Raw genomic sequence first — 20,679 nt, forward strand, 5'->3', positions numbered from 1 at the left:
GTGGAAAGCCACAGCCCTTCCCCAATCCAAACTTCCAGGGGCAGAAGAAGCTGGAAAAATGAAGCAAAACCAGGGAGTCCCAGGAGAAAAGGCCACTGCTGTTCAGGGCTCATTTCACAAGACTGTGACCTGCCCCCATGTAATACAGCACAATCCTCCTGAAGCAATAAATATCGACAAACATTTTAAGAGATGTGTTGGGGAAAGGGCTGCTTTCACTGGGAAGTGGCCAAGCTGATACTTCCCATATGCTGAGATCATTACCAGTGCTTCCATAAGGTGAAGACATTTCCTGAATAACCTTGAAACAAATAGAGAGGAGATAACTGTGGAGGAAGAAGGGAAGGTCACAGGCCGGCATTCAAACCCAGGCCCCTGGATACAATCTCTCCCAAAAAGACACTAATCCAGCATTCTCCCTTCCCTGAAAAAAGCTGGTTACACACATAGCAGGACCTCAAGGATTCACAGAAATCTGCCTTCCATACCAGTTTCTATTCATAAAGTACATTTGCCACTAACTGCTCTGTCAATGTTTTCTACTTACAAGGAAGTTATAAGACAAAAGGACCAAAAAGAGAGATTGAGACCTTCTGAGCTGCTGCTGCGCCCCTGCACTCTGATGCAATAGGGAATTTAATGAATCCATCCATTTCACACTTATATTTTCTCTTCAACATCTTTCCCCTGGATTCTTCACTCTTACTTTAGGCCCAAAAATAGAACAAGACATTTTCAATTAACCCAGAGCTGCAGAGATCTTGGCTGCTCTCAAAGGAGACCTTGGAGAAGCACAGCACACATTCTCCTAAAGCAGATGGGGATATAAGAAATTGATCTTCAGAGCTTTTATCTGCTGTGACTCTCTAAATCAAACAGTTCAAAGAGAATCTTACTTTAATATCTGGAAATTGGCCAAGGTATGTATCCATGGTCAGAAGTGCTTGATCCACCAGCTTCTGATGGAAATCCGTCCATAGGAGATCATTGTTCTGAAAAACAAAGTAATGAGTTAACTATTAAGAACACAGGGCTCCACATTTCTCTTTTTCTCTGTGAGTGTTACAGCAAACAATATTGGGCACTCAGAGCTCTTAAGAAACAGTAAATTCTTTGGAAAACTAATGATAACAGAGACGTTGGCAGAAATGAGGAAGCCTGATGGTGCTAATTCAGGTGACCTCTCTAAGGACAAAATGCCTTTTAACCCCTATCTCTCCCCTGCAATGTTAAGCTCAAGTCTGCACAATGGAATTTGATTGTCAGGCTGGTTTTGCCTCCTTCTCCCAGCAGCTACAAAAAGGAACACCTGACATCACAAGGCACCATTTTCTGTTTTTTATTACAATACAGCTTTCTGGACAATCACAAACAACAGAAAGCTACACTGGCAGTCTTCAGCCCTCGTACCTCCACAGCCCAATGGAGGACAAGGCTTGCACCCTGAGTTGTGCCCACTTTATCCTTGACCTTATCTCAGGCACCATAATTTCCTATCAACACGTCGGATTAGGTGAAAATTACCCCTCTCTCCTGTTTTTCCACTTAACAAAGGGTTTTAGCTAAAACATTCAGGAAAAAATCCCACTTCATGCTTTCTATTTGGCAGGAATAACTCATCTCTTTCACCTATCTTTTCACAAGCAAAATATAAACAAGGAATTAAAGGGGAAGGTGGAAAGCTGGAAATATTCCTGCAGACCCAAAGGGTGTTACAGTTAACTCTCAGGATTCATGTCCCCTTTGATCTCTCTGGCTCAAATTTTCTGAAGGGTCAATCTCTCAGGAGGCATCACAGTGGCCCAGGAAAAAACAAGGCCAACAGAGACTATGAAGTCAAACCAACTGAAATACAACTCCATTATTTACTGCAACAGCACTTCCTACTGCAAAGTTTCCATGTTAATGAAAAAATTGACCTGGAAACTTCAGATTTTGTTTGAATTATCTGCTTTGAAGTCATTCTTTCCTGGGCAAGATACAGATGTTATTTCAGGTGAGATTTTCTCCAGGGGAAAGAAGGAAAGAATCCTCCTCCTGCTCTCCTGTCTACTCCTTCACCACTTCTCCAATGGCACAGACAGCTGCAGATAAGCCCAGTCCTGCAGCCTCATGGCAAATGAATCCACAGAGCTGAACTGCCACAGCTGCTGCTCAGCAGAACAGCTGAGCAAGAGAGCAGAGGGTGCTGCCTCCAGCTGGAACCACCCCAGGCACAGACCAAGGGGATCCAGGCTGCCAAATGACAGGCTGTGCCCTGAGCTCCACAGAAAACACCTGGGCACGCTGCACAGGCATCACCTCGCCAAGGGATGAGAGCACCAGCAGTTTGGGTGACACAGGGCTCAGCCAAACAAGGGAGCAACTCAAACAAGGCAGCTGGTGGTACTGCCATGAGGGGCTGCTGCAGCTACACAACTGGCAGCTCTGACTGCTTTAGCCATAGTTTTATCTGCCCCTTTCTCTTGCACACAGCATAAGCAGTACACCCAAGCTGGCCCTACTGAGTTTCTTTTGGAATCCTCTGTCCCCATTTAGCCACTCTGGGGGGAACAAACAGCTTCTGGGCATAAGTGTATGGTTCTGTGCAATATGCAAGCATCTGGCAACAATCTCCTACAAAAATACAGGCCACATCCTTTCAGCCTTCCTTTCTTCACAGTGTTGAGTTTGTCTCCAATTCTTCTGCAAAGTAATATGCCTGAAGAAATGTGGTGCACAGACATAGCTTCCAAAGCTCATCTCTGCTGACAGAGCAAATCTGGACATCCCCACATCCTGGACAAAGTCTTACCTCTGCTATTTTATTTGTGTCATCTCTCCCAGGCCAATCTGGTTCATAAACTTCCTGCAAACACTCTGTCAGCTTCTTGGAGGCCTCGTGCATAGCTAGGAAAGAAGAGGGAACTATTCAGACAAAGATAATAATGTGTTCCTCACAGTTTAACCCTTACCCAGAGGAATGGAGGCACAGGAGCATTACAACAGATGCTGAGCTCTTCCTTACTAAATGTCTGACCCTTGATGACACAGAGATGGAAGGTAACCAGAGGGAGAAAGGAACCAAGGGTGCAGTTGCATCAAGCCCTTTGTGTTCCTCCTCCCCTTGAAGAACATGTGAAGGTCCATCTGCTAAGACAGCAACACATGATTGGCATCAAAGCACAACCCTATTCCCAGCTGGTCCCAAAGGATTCTGAAAGATTCCCCCCTTGACAAAGCTGACCTGTCTTGCAACTCATGCCTGGGGAAACACCAGGGAGGGGAAGGCTGCAGAAACCCCACTGTGGAGGTAAGCACCAGAGGGGAACAGACCTCTGCTCGTGCAGACCTTACCTTTGACAGAAGCCAAGTAAGTCCGGAGGTCCTTCTGCAGCCTCGTGCCTTCAGACTGTGAAGGAAGGAGATCAGCAGTTATTCCCTCAGCTAAAGAGAGGGTAAGAAGCACTCAAGCATTTCCAATTAAAGAAAATTGGTCTTGCAGACAGGCTACACACCAGTCCTATGATCACATGAAACTTCAAGCTATCGTGTTTTTTGTATTTTTTTGCTGTGCATTCTAGGAACTTGTAGGACTTTTGCAGCAAACATAATCATAATTCCCTTCCTCTTGTACTCTCTTTGGGTCAGCTCCCAATGCTTCCCCAGACTAGGAGAATTTGTTTGTAAAACTGGCCAGCTTTTTCCAATCCCTCATTTCCTTTGTTGATGGCAGTAGGAAAAGAACAAATGTGAACTCATCCAGAACTTTCGAGGCATGGAAAATAATTTGGGCCATGCTGCTGGAAGCAGATGGATTTCTCACAAAGCTGTGCTATCACTGCCACCTCAACAGCTGGGCAGATTTAGCCTCTGCTTAGAGAGCACAGCTGCACTGGGAACACAAAGGATCTCGGCATGACCTCAGTTGAGACAAGAGGTGCCTGAGTGGTGAGGAGAGCTGATTGGAAACATCTGCTTTTGAAGTCAGTAGCTCTGAGGCAGCTGTTGAAGACGTTCTGTAAGCTCCCTGTCTATGGAGTTAGCTTCAGCTGTCAAAATTCATTATGCTGGGGTGCCCCCTCAATGGGGCACAAACTGGGAAGAAGGAAAAATGACAGCAGGCTGTGAGGTGCACTGGTCTCTTTTCTGCATTCTTGTTTTTCAAACGATATGCAAAGTCACACCAATGGATACATTATCATCTGCAGCTGTACCATTTTTAAGAATAACTAAATTTGAACTCGCAATTTGGAGGCTATCAAAAACTGTCAGCAGGGAAGGTCCTCGGCAGAACATGCCCACTACACACTTGGGCACTGCAATGTCTGGACCAGTAACATTCAAAACTGTAGCACTAAAATCAGAAGCCACTTCTAAAATTGTGTCCATGACTGCCCTAATCCTGCCACATCAGCAAATGACACAAGCCAAACTCAGAACTCTTCAATTCTCACTACCCAGTTCCAAAGCCATGGAGACAAAAGCATCCTCTGAGCAGAAAACTGGCACCACAATTGAGTGTCTAATCAATACTTCTTAGATAGATCACCTGAAAAACCTGCAAGTCAGGGCTGAAAACTGGAGTGTGCAATTGCAGTAATGCAGAACCAGCCTTCTGTGCTCTCCAGGCATCCCCACCAGTATGTGGTCCTGCCTCCTGCAGCTGGAGTGGTCTCAGCCACCTCTTGCTGATGTTTAAACTCAGCTGATCTCTGTCATTATGGAGTTACCTAAGTCTGTTAAACGTACTGAGCCTGACAGAGAGAATGAACAGACTTTACAGCCTGTAAGATCTGCAAGCAGAAAGTTTTTCAATGAGAGACCTGCGTTCAGAGTCTTGCCCTGAATCCTGTTTTCCCAGCTCCCCTGGGTATCTGTGCTTCCTGTCCAGTTCCCTCTCTGGCATTTCTGTGGACTTTTTCTTGTTTACCAGTAAAGCAGCTCCCTTGTCACAAAGGCTTTTTAAAAATTATTTTAACCATTAATGCTTTTAAAACTTTGGGATAACTTTAAGATCATTGCTTTCTGTCTATGCATGCAGCACCTGCTTTCTTCATGCGGCCTCCAGTGAGCTGTCAGGTACTGCCACAATTCTTCATAAATCAGAGAATCATTACAGCTGGAAAAGACTTCCAAGATCCCCAAGGCCAAACTTTAACTAAATATCACCATGCCCACTAAACCAGTGCCACATCTATGTGTTTTCCCAATACTTCCAGGGATGGCTTCTCTGGGGAGCGTGTTCCATGCTCTCTCCAAAATACCTCTCACAATGCAGCTAGACACTGTCAAACCAGAAACTTTCAACACTCTTGAGTGCACATTTAAAAGATGCTTCTTAAAACAAATGGTAAAAAAGTAGGGAAAAGAGTCAAACTTGAATTAGAAAGACAAATACACTTCCCAGTTATCAAAGAGTTGAAGGGTGTACAGAGGGAATTTACAGAGGTATGGCTCAATATGAAGAAGTTTAAACACACAAGTGTCATCTTGTTTGAGCAGATACTGCCACACTTGCAACCACAGTATAATTCAAGCCCATGAGCCTATAACACAACAAGGTATAACATGAAGGACAGATGGATATTTAAAAATAAAAGTGCTATGCTTGGAAGGCTGGAAGACCTCTCACTCTTCCCAAAGACTTAATGAACCAGCTATTACTTACATATCTGAAAAAAAAAAAAAAAAAAAAAAAAAAAGTAGTTTGATTCCTTTCTGTGCTTTCTTATCTTAAAACCAAGCCCTAGCTTGGTTTGTGATTTTCTGTATGTGATTTTCTGTAGAGCTGCTTCTTGGTAGTAGATAGGTTTCTTAAAATCCTTTTTCCCCATTCTTAAAAAAGAATTATTTCATCCTAATATTAGACTGTAACTCCTTTACATAACCTCTCTGGTTTTGCAGATCTAGTGAGAAGGATTTTATTATCAGCAGGGATGTTTGACATCTGAGGGGGCAGGAGGTAATGTCCTGTTCCAGATTAAATTGGTGTAGGGCTGGAAGAGCAGACTGTGTAATTACAGGGAGGGGAAGCACTGAAACAACAGCTCCAGGTAAACCCCCACTCAGCAAAACTTTAGAACTGTTAAGACAGAGCATGAACAACTGGTGGGAAGCTCCACCCTGGGGTACTACAGGGATGCTGTTAAGCTTGTTTTGCCACATAGGGCTGAAATGGGAACTGCTGGGTGTGAAGGGTTCTTGTTAGGGAAGAAACCCTCTCTGAGCTACTGAGTGTAATGGGAACCTACTCTGCAAGAGCCAAGGTGCAGTCCCCACTGCCTGCCCTGCAGCAGGGGCTGTGCCCAACACAGTCCGCTGCAGGCAGAGGTGGATGCAGCCTGTGCCAGCAGCAGCTTCCCTCTCAAGTGCTTGGTGTGGAAGGCTGTAAACCAGCCCAGAACTTCCACACAAGTGGCAGCTCATGAAGGGTATCAAAACCCAGCTGCTCTGCCAGGCAGAGACACACACAGTGCCAAGGATAAGAACTGCCACCAGCCTCACACTGTCCCTCCAGTGAGTACTTCAGCACAGGGCAAGAGCTGCACCTTTACAGGAGGACTCTTGCTCCCTGGTCAGCAAGGACAGTATCTGGGACAGATCCTTGTGCCAGTGACTGAACACAAGTGACACTGGGAAAGGGAAGGGGGAGGGAACCTTCAAATGGCCAACTGGGAAGGTTAATAGCCAAAGAATCTCCATGAGGGAGTAATGAGGGGCAGTTCTGCTGCTTGTCAAGCCTTCAGGAGACACAGGCAAACCCTGCACCTGCATGGCTGTGTAGCTCTTTTGCCACAAAACAAATCTGTCCGAGTCAAAAAGTTCATACCACTCAGGGACCTCAGAGTGGTGCTCTTATATGAACCTGATGGACACAGAGTTAGGAAGTGTAATGCCTCCCTTATGTACACTCAACCATTATTTGAAAGAATCATAAATACCTTGGTTGAAAATGATTGATTTTTAGACCTGCACTCCATTCCTCAACAGACAACACATGGAATCATGTCAAAGTGGTCCAGCACCGTCATTAGAGTTAGAGGAGCCTCTAATCAGCCAGTGAACAAGGTCACTGCCTGCTCATACCCTAGCCAGTTCCACAAGACAGCAGCACTGGTTTGTCACCAAGCCTGCAGCAAAAGGTCAGCTTTCCTCCAGACTTCCATTCCCCACTGGAGCAGACTTTGTAATGAAAGGTCATAGAAATCTCAAAGATAACTATATTACACACACCTTATACATATAAAAATATAAAGAAGTGTGTATATATAACCGATTTTTTTATTCCCTTAGCCCTCAGCTCTGGATATCCTAAGAATCCAGCTAACTCACACTCATGGTTTGCCTCATAAAACAAGCACTCTCTACATTTATTTTAGTAATAGGGAAACTGAAGGCCTAAGCAAAATCAGCAGACCCCAAGCAGCAAATGCAGAATGGCCTCCAGTTTCTTTGATTAATTATTTGGGGCATTTAGTTCATGGTCTGCTCCACAAAACAGGAAAAACAATTCAGATGTAAGGGATACAAGACACAGTGCTTCTTTAACAGGCTCCTCACTGCACCACTGGAACTCGTGGCTTTGGAAATTGAAAAAGCCATCCCAGAGAGTCACATCTAGAAATCTGTATTTGAGGTTTTTTTGTATTTCTCATTTATAAAGGTTATTTCTTAATTGCTTACAAATTATACCAAAAAAGTCACATCTGGTAATGTCATGTTGTCAGAAAGCAGTTAAAATGTATTCTGTTGTGTGCAAGAGAAGATCATTGCTGGACATGCTACAGACTTGCTGCATGAACTTCTGGAGCAATAGCTACTATTGCTGCCAAGAGAAGGAGCATTAGTGTCCAGGAATCTGCAGTCAGCTCTGGTTACACATAAGTCAAAGCCAGACTGAAGGATTTTCATTACATTCAGCTGTGGCAAATCCCTACTCAGCTGGTTTTGTGACACATAACCACATCTGCTGGGTCTCAACAGACATGATGCAGCTGCCACTAACAGCTCTAGAAAAAGGTCCTAAATGTGTCAGGCCACAAAAGGATAACAGATCTCTTCAGTACCACCTGAGCTTTGCTGTGACGCACATTTCCTGCCACAAAACAGAAGCAATGCTTCCCCAGACAAAAAGCACCAGCAAAATCCACAAGGTAAGTAGTGTTTTCCCTTCTGGGAGGCTGAAGGCTCTAGATAAAAAGTAAAACAAAACACACCCAGCTGAAGATGGAAACCTACTGCTGTGGAAGTAGGAGGGTGGGGAAAAATTGCTACACTGTTAAAATATTTCTGTGCACTAAAATATTGGGGATGAGGCAGACATGCAGAAGAATAATGACTCAGGCCTGACACAGTGATTGTGCAAGTATGGGGAGGAAGTCAGATTTAGGTCTTAGCCATGGAAGGATGTTCCCTTTTCACCATTTGCTTTCTTTGTCTCTTCTGCCCTACACTGTGCTTAGGAAACTGAAACTGCCTTGTTCCATTTTATTTTCCTATTTCTAATCTGTTTCCCAACCTATCCCTCATTCAGGGACACAATGTTGCTCTTATATATCCGCTTCCAGCAGAGCAGCAAAAATTACATTACAAAGCAGCTGCTAACTGAAGAAAGTGCTCTGCTTGAGCTATTTCTTTTTCTAAAATCAGGTCTAGAACAAGCATTATTTTTACTGATCTCTTCACTCTCATGACCAGTGACAGGACTGAGGAATAAAGCTGAGGCAGGGGAGATTTAGGTTGGGTATCAAGAAAAGGTTTGTCACCCTAAGAGAGTCTGGGCACTGCGACAGGCTCCCCAGGGAAGTGTTCACAGCACCAAGCCTGACAGAGTTCAGGAAGCATTTGGACAATGTTCTGGGGCACATGGTGTGATTCTTGGGGTGTCCTGCACAGGGTCAGGACTTGGACTTAGGATCCTGATGGGCCCCTTCCAATTCAGCACCCTCTATGATTGTCTCTTTGACTCCATGAAAAGGACCCTGGAAGTCACAATGTCATTTCTTGTAAGTGAGAAGTTATGAGTTATGGGTCACTTCAATAGGCCTATGCCATTGTTTAAATTAATGGCCTTTAATTACATTGCGGCAGATGACTGGAGGCTAATACTGAAACCCATGGTGAAATTACATGTTGACAATTATCTTACCAGCTGTTTGTTGAAGTTTTGCACACACTGTTCAAACTGCTCATCTTTTGTTTCATCTGCTTTGCCAAGCTTCTGAAGGACCTGCAAAGAGAAAGAAAACAGGAGACTTCAAACACAGATACAGCAAAGCAGAGAAAAAAAACCAGTTGCAAACCAAAGTTTAAAAGTCACCCTTATTCTTGTGCTCAAGATTTTCAGAATATTTTTCCACACAGTCATAGCTTGAAAACAGATTTACAGATGAGTCAGGAAGAACTCGGACCTCTTATGTTCTGCTGTACTGAAGAGCATGACTGAGGCTTCTCTTTCACTGATCTAATGTTTTTTGCAGACAAGACAATAGCAATCCAGTTACCTCCTGAACCAGCAAGACACAAACCACATCCCTAATATGCCTTGTGTTGTGCAGTTACACTTTTCCTGGTTTAATGCTGATGTCTAGTCCAGACAGGGTGGGGTTCTGCAACCAGAACAGCTGGATGGCCCTCAGAAACAGAGAGCTGTGCAGAGATTTCAAGGAGCAGGGCGTGGCTGGAGCAGTGAAAGTCCCACCTTCTTTCAATCTTTTCTCACTATGCACATGCTTGGCAAGAGCTGGCTGCTGAGAGCCACTGGGGACCTTACACCATTAATCTGTGTGACATTCAGTCCAAGTGTCTTCTCAGAGTGTCAGCAGCCACCTCCATGCACAGCACAGCTCCCCAGAGCCTGTAAAAAAATCCTTATCAAACCACTTCTCTTATCACCCTTCTCTCTTAGTTCACTCTCCGTGCAGCTAAGTGGATTGCTCCCAGTCTCAGAACAAAACAGCATTTCATGTTCTGGGCTGGCAGGTACATTCATCACAAGAAGTCTGGGCAAACCTGTGGAGGAGGGCAGCAGCTATTTGCCATGCCCCAAGCAACTCCAGCCACAGGGAGAATGGGATACACTCTGTAATTGGTTAAGGCTGGTTATATCATCTCTCTGAATGCAAACTAAAACCTAACCATGCCAAAAAAAAAAAAAAAAAAAAAAAAATGGTGAAAAAACAAGCCTTGCCTCACAGGGAGAATGAAACCAGAGAAAAGCTCATCCAGCCCTCAGCCACAAGAGGTTTTGAAAGAGCTAGAAAGGTAGCTGAGGGAGCACCTCAACAAGTGAGACAGCCCTCTCTGGAAAGGGCACTTCAATTTGAAGTGACCTACAACAATAATTTAGTCCTACTGGCCCACTCTCATGTGTTTTTTTACTGTTTTTTATATTTTATACTGTTGAGGTAGAGAACATCTGTTATGCCTATTTGGTTAATCTCAGTTTCTCTCTCCCCCATACATGAATGGATATTGCCATCTCACCCCTGACCACAGTAACTGATTATAGTGGAAGATGTGATAAATCAGTGCAGTCATGCAGCATCCAGCTCCTAAATCTCCTTATTTCAGCTGGGATTAAATGTCTAGGAGGGAATCACTGTTTTTCATTCTTCCTCTGATCAACAGCTTCTCTTCACCTCCAGAAACTGCTGAGGTATTCCAGTGTCAGCAAAAAGAGGGAAAAGGACACACAGACAAAGAGTATCCTCTTTGTCACCAAGAGCTGAATCAAGAACCACCAGAATTTTAAGTACAGCTTTCTACAGCTCAAATACCAGCAACAAACAGTGCAGCTACAAATGCCCAATGTGCTTGCTAAAGCTGTCTACACAGCAGGACATGGACAGCATGAATATTCCCTTCTTCCTCACAAACCCTTGGCACATAAGAGCTTGTTGGAGAGAGAAGAGGCAATGTTGATTGTACTGGCAGAGTCCTGTACACCAGACACTGGTGTTTCCTGTGCCCATCCACTCTAGCAAAGGGGAGCACATCCCATTGCAACAATGCTGCTGAGGTCACACATTCCTCTGCTATGCCAGCAGGAGATAAGCATTCAGTATGGCCTCATCTTTCTCATCAAGAGATATCTGCTCCAGATATTGTTCAGCTGCACTCCCCTAGGCTGTCAGATCTATGGAGCAGGGTTTTCTCACGTGCTGGGTGACTTTCTAGGTGTCCAAAGAGCAGGCACACCAATAGCATCCATCACTGATAACAAAGTATGCAAGCTGTAAATTCCAAAGAAGAATTACATTCTCACTCAATGTGCAGATCTATAGAACTACTGGAGATACAAAGGAGATTTTTACAGGGCAATGCATCTGTCTGGCTATTCAAAAGATGTGATGCTTTCAGGCCTGGAGGGGAGGGAAGGAGAGCATTTAACTGGGAGGAATCTGGAGTATGTCACCAGGGTCAAAGATTTAGAAGAGCCTCAGTGCTTCCTGGTGTAAAACACTGACAGACTATTCATTATGGAGCCACATGCCTGCTTTCATCATATCCAAGGAGTTAATTTCCAGTTCTACTGCCCCTTGGGAGACATGCACGCTTAGTCTGAGATCATCTGGCCAGCTGGGAAAATCTTGTTCCACTGTACTAAGGTTCTCTGCACAATTCCTGTAAAACACTGGGCACTGCAAAGGGCTCTAACTCCCAGCCTTTCTCTAAGGAAAAAGCTCCTGCTGTAACAGGAAAGCTCAGGTAAGGAACAGCTCTGACAGAGGAGGGAGGAAGTAAGAAGAAACCCTGTGTGATTCAACTGTGGTGACAAGGGATGGGTGAAACAGATGACTTGGGGATGCCTGCAGAAATTAAGCAAGGAAAACAAAATCAGGTACAAGAGAGAGCCTGTGAGAGCGAATCCCTGGCTACACAAAAAAAAAAGAAAAAAAAAAAGTAAAAAAAAAAAAAAGAAAACTTGCTCTTGCTTCCTACACTACTCCCCATGTGGTAGAGGAAGGCCCAGTGTCTGCTGGCACTATGGGCAAGCCCTACCCCTCAAATGATCCCTTTTTTTACCTGCTACGATGCAGCAGAGAGACAACAGCCCTGGGCTGCAGCAGGACAGTGCTTATCTCCTCATAATGCTCTCCCTCATAGCAGATCTGCTCCACATGAACAGCCCAGAGGTCAAAGCCCAAGTCATCTGAGCAGCACAGAGGATGGCGCCTCAATGCTGGCCCTCAAGCCTTCTCCCAGCTCCCCCACCAAAGAGCTGTGCTGGCAACAAATCCCTCTGGACTCCCTGAAGCAGGGAGGATGGAGCAGCTGGCCCTGGGTGTGCTGCTGACTGCAGACATGTCTGTGCTCACTGCGAATAACCCGTGAGCTCACAGGACCGCTCCCCTCCCCAGGCTGGTAGTGCCGTCATAGGTCAGGCTATTCCGGGTGAGCCCCGCTGCTCCCTCCCTCCCCTGGGACCAGTTTTAATCCTCCAGCTCACTGCAAAGCCAGATAAAGTTCGGATGGAAACTTCAGGCTCTTTGATAGCTATTAATGGAGCAGATTTACCAGGGCAGGAGACAGGACTCCACCGCAGCTCCCAGATCTCGGGGCGGATCAGAGCTGGTGTGATGTGTCAGCTGCTGTCTGGCGGCAAACCACACCAGAGGCGGGCATGGATCTGGCATTTAAAAGATTTAAGCAGCAACCATGGCCAGGCTCCTTGGTCTGCCCCTGACCTCAGGAGTCCTGGGCCCGCAGAAGGATAGGGACCATTTCAAGGTGGTGTAAGATAGGGTGAAGGAGGGAATACTTTGTATGAATCCCTTGTGAAACGGATTTCAGAGGAGGCTCTGGTGTTGCTGTGGGTTTCGATCTTCTATAGTCGTAGAAGTTTCAAAACATAGTTTCAAAACTACTATGGCAGTAGTAAATTGGTTTACTATGATTTATTGATTTGCAGTCTTGATTTACTATGACAGGGTGGGGCTGTCATCCCAGCCAATGTTTTTGGCCTCAGGCACCAGCTATCTTGCCCACTGTTTCTCAAAAACCAGGTCTCTTCTAATAATTATAGCTAGACCAGCAAATGCCCTGCATATGCTAAGAGCAACAGTCACACACCAGCTACTGTAGCACCTCCAAAGAGAGCCAAATTCCACCCATGGTGCCTTAGTGTTTCCTGTATTTGAATAAAAGCAACAAACAAACAAAACAAGGAGACTCGGAGTTCAACTGAAGTCTCAAAAGCACTTTAAGAACCTAGAAGGCAAGATGCTATTAACAAATCAGTAAATAATCACATTCCTTTCATATCACAGATGTGTTTGTAATCTGTTGTTGTGGGCAGAACCATCTGCAGTAAACTTGGAATTGCTACACTTCAAAAAGTAACACAGAATAAGTAAAAGGGAAATATGAAAACCCTCATACCAGAGATGTGGCATTTGCTAGCAATGGTCAGAGAAGTCAAGGCATAAAACAAGCCTTTAAAAACAGCAGCTATTCCTAGCAAATTTGCTTTGAGCTATCCAAGTTTCAGGTTCTCCCCAAAGACCATTAGATCCACACAATGTCTGATCATTACCTAAATACCACAACTTTGTAAAACTTCAGAGAAATCATCTTATCTGGCTGCAGTTTACCCTTTTTTCCCCAGGTTTGTACAGGTGGAAACATTCCTGAAGGACAAGCCCACAACACTGATTAGCACAGGGTCTCCAGTGCTCTGCTTCAAGCACTGGGAAGGAAGGGAATGGAGATCTGGGCATCAGCCCTGGGACCACCAAATTCTGATACAGAGCAGGAATCCCCAGTAAGGACAGACATGTGCTGGCAGCACAGCAGCTGGCAGCATCAAGAAGCAGTATCAGACCAACTGAAATGCAGTTCTGCCTTGTTCATAAAAGCAATTCAACCACATTTATGCTTTCTAATAAAGAAATACATTCCAGCTGCCTAATGCAGCCACAGTTCTCAGTCAGCACCTTCCCTTGCTCGCTTTTGAAATATCAATGCCACAACACAACAAAAGCCCTGAAACCCTAAATATTCTCCACAAACCCCATGTAGACTCCTTGTGTGAGCCAATAACCAAGTAAAAGTCTACTTTCCATGGCATATGGGTCACCCAGGCCAAATACCAGTTTAGGGAATACAAGTGATGAGCAGGAAGGCAATAAAATAAATGCATTTATTTTGTGGCTCTTAAAGCTAAATCTGGCTCTGAAACATCTGAATTTAGAGCGATCCAGCCCTGATGAAGGAGAAGTCATTAAGCCCACAGACAGGGAACTTCAGCCCTACAAGTCCACATCTTACTCCCCCCCCCACAGCATCAGAGAGGGGCTGCACTTACATCTTACTGACAAGGGCCCACTGCCCCTAAATCACTCCATCTCCTGACCTCTCCACCCCTTACCAACAACACCTCTGACTGTTCCTGTGTCTGCCAACTCCAGTGCATAATCTCCAAGTACCAAACGGGCACTGAGCCAGTAACTACTGTGACTAATTTTGAATTGCAATAAATTGGCATGTATCAATGGGTCAACTAGCAACAGAACAAACAGACCTTTGATCTCAGGCTGCTGCCTGTTATTCCATGGAAGACATTCTACTCAGAAGAGGAAGAGAAGAAAATAGTGTCCAAGTCAGATGGAAAGCACAAAGCCACGTAACTGAATAAGGTACAAACAAAGGAAGTTTCATAAGCTTTTTTAAGCCTCATTTCTTCTGCGCCCAGATGCAATGTGACTTGTTCACTAAAGTAGATTTGTGCTCATGGAATACTTTGGTTATTGCATTCAGATCTGGGGAGAAAAGCATGAGCAGCAGTGGGAAACTACCCCCTCTCCAGCCCTCTCCAGGAGAAGGGCATGTCCTCCTGCCCTCCTTGCCTGACTCCAGGCTGGTTTTGGGGACAGCCTGGCTTTCCTCAAGCAAGCCTGACACAATTAAGTCTTTCTTTCAAATAACTGGACAAAGGAAGATGGGGGTGGAGAGGAAGAAACTCCAAACATATTAATGCTTAATTTTAAATTGAGGAAATTATTCCCATAGCTAAGCAATCACCAAGGCCCTTGGATCACCGGAAGATAGGAAAGGGCAATGTCAAACTTGGCACAGACAGAGCAGTTCTTGTTTGCTTCTTACTTGCTAACAAGGTCCAATAGATCCCACAAAGACAGGACATTGCCTCTGGTACAGAGCTACGTGTTGGAAAATGAGGGTCCAATACCGCATTTTGTTAGCAACTTCCTGAATGACCTGGAAAAGCCATGTCTAATGTCACATCCATCCAGCTGTAAGGAGGAGTGTTTGGTCAGCATGTCAGAGTCACCAAATTTATCTCTAGCATTTCCAGCTGGCAAATGGGAAAGAGGAACAGAGAGATGAGATGACCAGTTTTCAGTGTTCAGCACAAGTCACACTGAGTTTGATTTTCACAAGTGTCCCTATAGTTTAACTATGTGAGAATTTGTATGCTTAGGGCCATATTCTAAAACACAAATTACTAAAAAGACAATTTTCTGTACACATCCCCTAAAAATATGTTACCAGTGAGGAATTTAAATCATTAGGATAGATTGCATTAAAGTCCTTTGCTAATGAAAGACTTTAAGACAAGCATCTCAATTGTGATTTAAGCCAGATTCACCTCACTCTAAAAAGGGATCAGACCTTGTAAGGCCCTTCCAAAGCAACTCTTTCCCAAAAACAGAGATGACAACTCCAATGAAGGTAAATCACTTCATCTCCAAACAAATATCCTACTCAAAAAGATCTCATTCCTTCTTCCATACGACATGAAGTGTAACATAAACCCAAGTGTGACTAGATACGAACAACGTACATAGATAGTCACACAACATGTGACCAGATACTAACAGCATGCATGTATGTGTCAAAGAGCTATCATCTCCCCTAAACAGCACTATATTAAAAAATTTCTGTAGAAGCCAGTCATGCTGCATTGCCTTGAAGGCTTATCTCAAGCATTTGCCTCTGACAGCTGTTAAACAGCAGCCGCACCATGACCTGCACTTTCAGGACACATCTCTCAAGTTTAACATGACTCAGTGTGGTCACATTGCAGTGTCTTTCATGCTTCATCCTCCTCTCATTCTGTAGTCAATATAGGAAAAAAAAAAAGTTCCATTTTTTTCACTCAGAATTATTTCCTGGAAAACCTGCTTCCCCATAACGGGCTCAAGAGAAAGTTCATGGCAACAAGTTTCACCAGGCTGAAGTCAGACTCTTTAAATACACAGGACATCGAGTGTGCTAAGACCATAGGTGACCACAATGAGAAGAACCAGGTCTAACCCCAGTTTTTGGACATTCCTCCCACAACTACCTCCATGGGTTTAGTGGATCTCAGGCTGTTCCTGCACCTGCAGCTCAAGACACACCCTCCATGCTATTGCTGGAGAACTCCTGACCAGCCTGGCTGGTCAAAATTGACATACCTATAGGTAGAACCCTGCGCCCAAGAAAAAAAGCCCTCTTGAGGTCAGAAGCCCAGTTAATCTTCTGCCCCAGGAAAAAGTCTGGGATGGTTTTCATTTCCCTGGTTACCTCTTCTCTTTCTACTGCTCTCAGAACCTGCTGACCCCATTCTCTGTCTCAGCAAGACCAACGTCCTTGAGTACGCACATTAGAAGTCTCTTTGTTTTTGGAGTAAAACCTTTGACAGTTTCTTCCCCAGGCCACTCCACCCTACTGACAATACTCAGTTTTTTCCCAAAGCATGTATCAAACAGTTTCAACCTCCATGCTGTGATCAAATCACTTATCTAAAATGAGCTTTGACATTTCCCTGCCTTAATGCCACCCCCACACTGGGAAGCCTTCACTATCTGCTAACACTATCTCTAACTGTGCAACACTTTAAAAAAATGTTCATGGTCCTTTACATTATTGCAAGGCTCACAGCTACTTCCCACAGAACTGGCTACAGTATCCAAGTGGGATGGGTTCATCCTTGGCTTCCCAGAACACAGCAGCGGGACTTGTGCAGGTCAGACCTCTAAACCGAAAGGCACAGTAAGTTCTGTACAGCATATCTGTGCCGATTCTAGTCTCATACAGACTCATTAAGGAAAAAGATAAAGATGACATTCAAGTGTACACAAAGCTCAGGGGCTCAGTCAATTTTTTGCAGCATCAGCTTTGGCAAAAAGCCTATAAATAACCAGCTCTTTGTTCAAGAGCTTTGTTTCTTTGAAGAAATGGGCAAGCTCTATATGCACTCCCTTGTTTTTACTTCAGACAAGCACTTTCAGTGGGAAAAAAAAAAATGTTCATATTTCTTTTGAATGGCTCCAGTTCAGTTCTAAAGAAAAACCAAAAAAAAACTTAAAACCAAATGCACAAACTCAAGAGCTCTCCAATGTCACCAAGATATATTTAAAAGCTCCACCCCAAGCTCGTTATTCCATCTAAAGTGTTAATGGAAGTAATTTTTTAAAAAAGAAAACTTAAAAGCCACAAACAGAATTGCTCCCGTAATAGTAGTATGTCCTGAATTTGTTATTGGCTGTCCTAGGAAAAGCTTAAAATTTGCTTGCAAGGATTTTTAGAACTGAGAGTGTGGGAGTCTTCTTTTATTCAATACCCTAAAGTAACACTGTCTCAGTGGTCAATAATGAAAAGACATTTCTAAACAAATTAACAAGTTTAAGTCATATGACCAGTCCCCAGATGTTCTTCCATCTAAGGAAAGATTGCCAAGCACAAGCTCTCTCCTTCCACCAACAGTCCTGTGAAAATATCTGCATCAAGCAGATTAGCTGTTAGATACCAACAAGATGGACCCTGAAATTGGAGCTCTTTAGAAGGAAGATACCAGGAAGAGACTAAGTCAAGACCACCTGGTTGGCCTGGCAGCAAATGCTTTCATCTTGGCAAAGAGAAGACCCAGAATGCTACACTGTTTTCTCCCAAACACACAAATCAAGGTGAAGGACATTCACCACACCTGTATCAGGTACAATACAAGTGACATTTCTTGCTTGCACCATTTGGGGAGAAGAGGGCCCTTCCACATTTCACTGCCTACATCAGGTATGGATTTCCCAGCAGTGTGAAAGGAGATGCTGTCCCCATGCCACCAGTCACGTATGTTCCCACAGCAGGCAATGACATGAGTTCAGCTGCCCTCTCTCTTCCTAAAGGATCACAACTATACCCTCAACACAGAGCTGTGCAGACTTCAAGTGTCTTTCTTTCATGGAAGAAGATACCGAGAGCTGCTGAGAGATCCCAGCTCAGCTGACATAAACACAGGGCAGGCAAGGGTGCTGTGCTGAGGTTCTGTCACACCTGCACCAGACTGCGAGGACTGCCGAGTGTCTGCATCTTGTGAGTTTGGCAAATGAAGCCAGAATGGGGGAGGCACCTCAGGGTGCTTTTGCTTTTTTTGTTTTGCTGTTTTTTAAAGAGAGAGGGCTCCTTCATATGCTAAAGCAGCAGCAATTGTTTGCTAAATCCTTAAACATGGTACATGGCAAAGCACACTCAACTCAGTCACTTCTGTCCTTCACAGTTTCCAGTTCTCAGATATCCAGATCTGGTTCAAGCTCAGCAGCTTTTATTTTTGACGGCAGTCTCAGAGCTCAGTTACCAGCCTTGGACAAGATGGCTCTGCTCAGCTTCATGCTGGAAGGGTGTCGACAGATGCTGAATATATTATGAACAAGTGGACGTGAGCTGTCACTCCCTAAGGAGAAGAAAAAGGCACACTGAGGAAATTTGGTCACTATAAATCAGTTGGCGGGGGGTCTGTTAAAAGATCCTCAGATTTTATTCCTGTTGTGCACCATACATTCATCAACATTAAAACAGGTTCACAGAACAACATAGGAAAAACAACTTAAAGCTGCTGCAAAGTACTTCAAGGAGAGCATTACACAGCTAGAAATTACTCAAAACACCTCTTTATTTGATGAAATGTGGTGGAAAGAAAAAGTATTTCCTTTTTTTTTGTCCAAGAAAGGCAATATGCATCATAGATAGCTTTATAGATAGATAGATATTGTAGATAACTGTATCTATAGATGTAGTTATCTTTTCACTCATATCTTTATTGATGTCACATAGAATGCCTAGGGATTTTGGTACTATCCCATACACAACTACTGAAATAAAATTCATTAACCAGCAGAACTCAGTACCTTTCAATCACAGGAGTGTTGATGAACCAACTCTTCTCTCTCACCCTGGTACTCCACGCACCCAAAAATCCCAAATCCAGGCAACCAGGATTGCTGATTACAGCATCAGCACAGCTGAAAAAGCTTTGTTTGCTTAGTATCATCATTCATCATATGCAACCTCAAGACAGAAGTCCTTTCTCGTTCCAGATTTGTTTATAGTGGGATCCTGACCCTGGAGCTTTACTCTTCAGAAGTGCTGCAGTACTAATGCACTATCACACCAACAAGAATTAAACTGGACCATGTGTCCAGCTTAGCAAAGGGCAGAAGGGCTGCAAAGTATACATAACTAAAAATCCTCAAGTCTCCTACAGACAAAAGATGCAGTTCACTCCACAAATATCAAGTGACAATGGATAACACTGCTAGCACTGCTTACATGCTGTTTTGCAAACTTGAAGAACAAAGACTGAAAGAAGTGGAAACAGAGAGGGAAAGGAACTATAACAAACCCTTTCCAGCAAGTTTTTCGCACCTGTCATAAGCATCCAATTGTTTCTGACCATGAACACAGAAGCGAGGTAAGGTAGACACAAAGACATGTGGACTGCTAACATGACAGAGCAGTTCTGAGGCGGCTGATGCAACCCAGTCCCTCTACCCTGATTGTACATTTGCACCTTCATTTTAGACAAAAAGGAGCCAAACCCAGGAGCTTTCCTGTCTTATAAAGAATGGACAAAATCACTTCTCTAAACTAAACGCTGGTGTTCTCAGTTCATGTGGTTTATGCATATGGCTTCTCTGGACACCACTCAAAACCACACCCTTCTGCCCAAGTAACTGTCAGCACGGTCTGAAGTGACAGGTCAACTCTCCAGAAACACAAGGCCAGTACGTTTTTCATGATGTTCACAAAGGGTTAAGGAGTTCCACCAGCTTTCATAATACATTTTTCACCATGTCAGGGGAATATTGGTGCAAATCGTTCATGCCTCTAGTGGAGGTTATGGAGTGTCAGGGCCTAGTTAAAGAGACAGATATTTTTTATTTGGGTTAAACATCTGCTGCCAGACCAGGCCTTGGAGAAGACAGTATCAGAAGTCATGTTCCTGAAAGAATGAAAGCTTACCAAAGGTAAGGAAGGAAGACAAAACCACTCCTCTTTGGGTCATTCATCTGAAACAGCCTTCTAAGCAATAGTGCCCAACAGGTGCGCTCACCCAAGCATCATTTAAAGGTGTCAAGCTATGCATTAGCTCAGGACATTTCTGGCTCAGCCATCACTGAACAAGGATCTGCCCCTCTCCCCCTGTGCTACCACTTGCTTGAAGATTCAAACAGACCAGGCTTCCCCTAATAGTCCTCATCCTTCAAGGCCACCTCTGTTCTTTTGGTCTGGCCTGCTGTGGGAGGCAGGAGAATTTTTGTCTGGCAATAAGGTTCATTAACAGGAGACTCTTCTGAAAGAGTAACAGGGATGCAAGGCAAGAAATGAAATCTCAGCAGTCAGCTAAGCCCACATGCTATTTCCAGATGGCTTATGAACATACACCCACAAAACACATCATTAGCTGTGCACAGGTGG

General features: G+C 44.2%; 1 protein-coding gene across 14 annotated transcripts in view; it reads right to left on the reverse strand.

Moving 5' to 3' along the window:
• BIN1 (bridging integrator 1) overlaps window positions 1–20,679 on the reverse strand; it is a 92,379-nt gene that overhangs the window by 44,605 nt on the left and 27,095 nt on the right. For all 14 annotated transcript variants that reach the window (XM_030277257.4, XM_030277248.4, XM_030277253.4 and 11 more), the window contains exons 2-5: window positions 9,131–9,211; window positions 3,337–3,391; window positions 2,795–2,889; window positions 897–992 (exon numbers count right to left, since the gene is read on the reverse strand). In XM_030277257.4, the coding sequence (XP_030133117.1) occupies window positions 897–992; window positions 2,795–2,889; window positions 3,337–3,391; window positions 9,131–9,211 (327 nt within the window). The remainder of the gene's footprint in view (window positions 1–896; window positions 993–2,794; window positions 2,890–3,336; window positions 3,392–9,130; window positions 9,212–20,679) is intronic.

The sequence above is a fragment of the Taeniopygia guttata genome, chromosome 7, assembly GCF_048771995.1.
Source record: "Taeniopygia guttata chromosome 7, bTaeGut7.mat, whole genome shotgun sequence".
Lineage (NCBI taxonomy): Eukaryota > Metazoa > Chordata > Aves > Passeriformes > Estrildidae > Taeniopygia > Taeniopygia guttata.